The 3294-nt window shown below is 36.0% G+C and overlaps 1 protein-coding gene across 1 annotated transcript; it reads left to right on the top strand.

Moving 5' to 3' along the window:
- The first annotated feature begins 865 nt into the window (after positions 1-865).
- On the top strand, positions 866-2817 carry LOC111882425 (auxin efflux carrier component 5). The gene is made up of 5 exons (XM_023878794.3): positions 866-1580; positions 1720-1805; positions 1930-2087; positions 2277-2353; positions 2545-2817. Exons 1-5 carry the CDS (start codon positions 919-921, stop codon positions 2618-2620), a joined length of 1059 nt encoding a protein of 352 aa, XP_023734562.1. The 5' UTR covers positions 866-918; the 3' UTR covers positions 2621-2817.
- Positions 2818-3294: the final 477 nt, after the last annotated feature.

Genomic DNA, 3294 nt, shown 5'->3' with positions numbered 1-3294 from the left:
ATCGACAAAGGACTTTAAATTATTTCTAACACACTAAAAATTTTGCTTATTGGCTAGACATCGACAAGAAACATCATCATATGTATGACGATATCTATAAATTTTTTGTCTCCTAGCTGATATAATAAGAGAAAAAGAGGAAAGAGGAAACCTACCTTGAATCAACGGTTGTTGGTTTTTGAAATTAGGAAGGCGCCCACGATCCCCAAGCACTAAACGAATATACGATTCGCTTTCTTCCAATATAGAAATAGTTGTGCACATTTGCACTTGAACGGGAATAAAGCTTCAATTTATGTTATAATAATCAATAGGGTAGTGTTTAGGACTTTTGGGTTGAGATGTGCATGTGCAATATTGAAAATTGGCCACTAGCTCAACACTGTTTTGCAAACCGATATTATCTACGACCCCAAACATCCTCCAGGTTGTTTCATGGTTAGTTGAGCATAAGTACTTGATTCATTCTCGTTGGCGGCCTTCTTGGGTTTAGAAGTATTCTCAAGACCTGCACTAAATTTAGAATAATATTTTGTAGGAAAAGCTTGATTCGAGTGAAATGAACCTTTATGAGTTTTAATACCATCATTATATCACAGAAAGTTTTAAGCATCATAAACACAGAGGGAAAGAAAAAATTGGAAAGCTTTTCTTGTAGTGGGAAAAACATCTTCAATCCACCCACAGATATAAGGAATCTAAAACCAGCAAAGGTTTGGGAAAAAATAAACTTAATTAGTGGAGTTGCATAAAGATGCTACGTACTAAAACTCCTCCGTTCTTTCCTTCCATCCAACTTAGTTAGTGTATTCTTTGTCATCTCTACCAGCACTATATATAAACAAATTAACGTATATTTATTCCTCAGTTCAAACAATTCTAAAAACAAAATAGAAACAACCCACACACACGCTAAAAATGATAGGGTGGGAGGACATCTACAAGGTATTAGCGTCAATGTTTCCGCTATACGTAGCACTAATCTTAGGGTATGGTTCGGTGAAGTGGTGGCACATGTTCAAACCAGACCATTGCGATGCCATAAACCAGCTCAATTGCTACTTCATTATGCCTCTCTTCACATTCGACTTCACAACCCGAGTAAATCCCTATAAAATGAACTTTCGTTTTCTAGGGGCAGATGCCATCTCCAAAGCTGTCATCATCATAGCAATATCATTATGGGCAAAGCTTTCTACAAAAGGAAACTATCCCTGGTCAATCACAAGCTTCTCTTTGTCTACCTTGAATAACACACTTGTTGTAGGCGTTCCCCTTATTGGAGCAATGTATGGGCCTTTTGGAGAAAACCTTGTCATCCAATCCTCGATTTTGCAATTTACGGTTTGGATAATAATCCTACTGATGATGTACGAGTTCCAAAGTGTAAAGAAATCGTTGAATTTGGCAGTCATGCCGAATGACTCAACAACAGATCTTGAAGGCCATACCGAGGAGGATGCGTTAACTACAAGGCCATCGCTTTTGATTTTAATGAAGATTGTAGGGCTAAAGCTTGCTAAGAACCCTAATGCGTATGCATGCATCCTTGGGCTTGCATGGGCACTTGTATCGAACAGGTGAGTTGTTTTGTATGCATGATATATATACGGACAATTGGTTAGGCACAAATCATTATTTATATGGCACATCAAACATGCATATTGATTTGTTTCTTATATAATCTATATCGTTTGCATTTATGATGACGATCTGCAGGTGGGATTTGAAAATGCCAACTATTGTCGAAGGATCGGTGCTGATCATGTCAAGAGCTGGTTCAGGTGTTGCCATGTTTTGCATGGGTGAGAATTTTTAATCCCGTTACTTCTGCATATGCTTGTGGCACATCCTCTAGTACATGAACTTATATGAAAGTAATGAAATAGTCTAAAAAAAAGGAGTTGCTAAATTTGGACAATGATGCAGGACTGTTCATGGCATTACAACCCAAGATAATTGATTGTGGTGCGACTCTAACTGCATTTGGGATGCTACTGAGGTTTGTGGTAGCACCAGCAACAATGGCTGTTAGTTCTCTTATTATGGGTTTGCGAGGTGATGTCCTTTGTATTGCAATTATTCAGGTAAACATAACTTGAAGATCTATACATATATACTCTAGGAACGTAACTATTTAATCATTTTGATATAAATTCATTCAAACTATCACAAACATAATGGATCATACTTTACAATATAAGTATATTTTTTTATATTTTGTCAAGTTCTAACCTCACAATCTTGTTTGTCTCTACTGTTACTTTTCTTGAAAGGCTGCACTACCACAAGCCATTGCGTCATTCGTCTTTGCCAAGGAATATGAACTGCACACAAACGTGCTTAGCACTGCGTAAGTTTTTTGGTTTAGTTTCTGTTTTAAAAGTTATTTGAAATGTTATTACAGTCGTATATTTACAACCTTCTCATTATTCTGGCTAAGAGTATTGATTATACCAAGTGATGATTTTCTAATTTAATTGCAACAGTATCATTATTTTGGCTATGGATGATTTCTAATGTATTTTTCATGTTATATTTCAGGGTCATTTTTGGCACCATAGTGTCCATTCCTATGCTGATATCATATTATGTTGTACTTGACTTGTTAAATAAGTGATATTGTTGATGAAAGTTATTTTCATATGCGGTTAGATGGTTTGTGAAAGTTGTTCCCAGGTATCGATGAGTTTTGATTCAGTTGATCAGATCAATTGTAATCCATTCAATCTTGCTTAAAATTTAGAAATGTATTTCACATTTTATTTTAACAAAAGTTGTATTTTAATTTAAGTCGTTGCTTATTTATTGAATCAATTTACTAGAAATAAAAAAAAAAAACATCAAATTAGAAGTACATAACATGAAATAAAAACCTAAAAACTAAGGGAAGTGATATTGCCACGGTAGTTTTTTATGCATCCACTGAGTTTTAAAACAAAATGACAATTGTCCCCCTCATTTATATTTAGAGTGTAATAAATTATCCAACTGCTTCTCCCTCTCTCAATCTTCTCCCTTTCCCTCTCTCAATCTCCCTCTGCCCAATTGCCGTTTAAACTTCGCTTTCCGGTCTTCATCCAAAACTCTTTCAAAGGTTTCTCTATTCTCCACGGCCTTGTGCATTGGATTCCCTAGCCGGCAGCCCTTGTTTCTGTACCACCCTCTTTTATGGCGATTATAAACCCCATTGTTGCAAAACTGGAAGCAAAAAAACCACCTCTCCAATCTCTGTAACCTAAAATCTCAACTGGGTCATAAAATGTACACCTTGCTTGTGGTCTTTCAAGGGAT

This window comes from Lactuca sativa, chromosome 8 (assembly GCF_002870075.4).
Source record: "Lactuca sativa cultivar Salinas chromosome 8, Lsat_Salinas_v11, whole genome shotgun sequence".
In the NCBI taxonomy this organism is placed as follows: Eukaryota; Viridiplantae; Streptophyta; class Magnoliopsida; order Asterales; family Asteraceae; genus Lactuca; species Lactuca sativa.
This window is presented reverse-complemented; position numbering and strand designations above follow the sequence as displayed.

Excerpts from the sequence above, each read along its gene's own strand:
- LOC111882425 (XM_023878794.3), top strand. The coding sequence starts at position 919 with ATGATAGGGTGGGAGGACATCTACAAGGTATTAGCGTCAATGTTTCCG. Across the intron at positions 1,581-1,719 it reads TGGGCACTTGTATCGAACAG|GTGGGATTTGAAAATGCCAA; the intron begins GTGAGTTGTTTT and ends GACGATCTGCAG. Across the intron at positions 2,354-2,544 it reads ACAAACGTGCTTAGCACTGC|GGTCATTTTTGGCACCATAG; the intron begins GTAAGTTTTTTG and ends GTTATATTTCAG.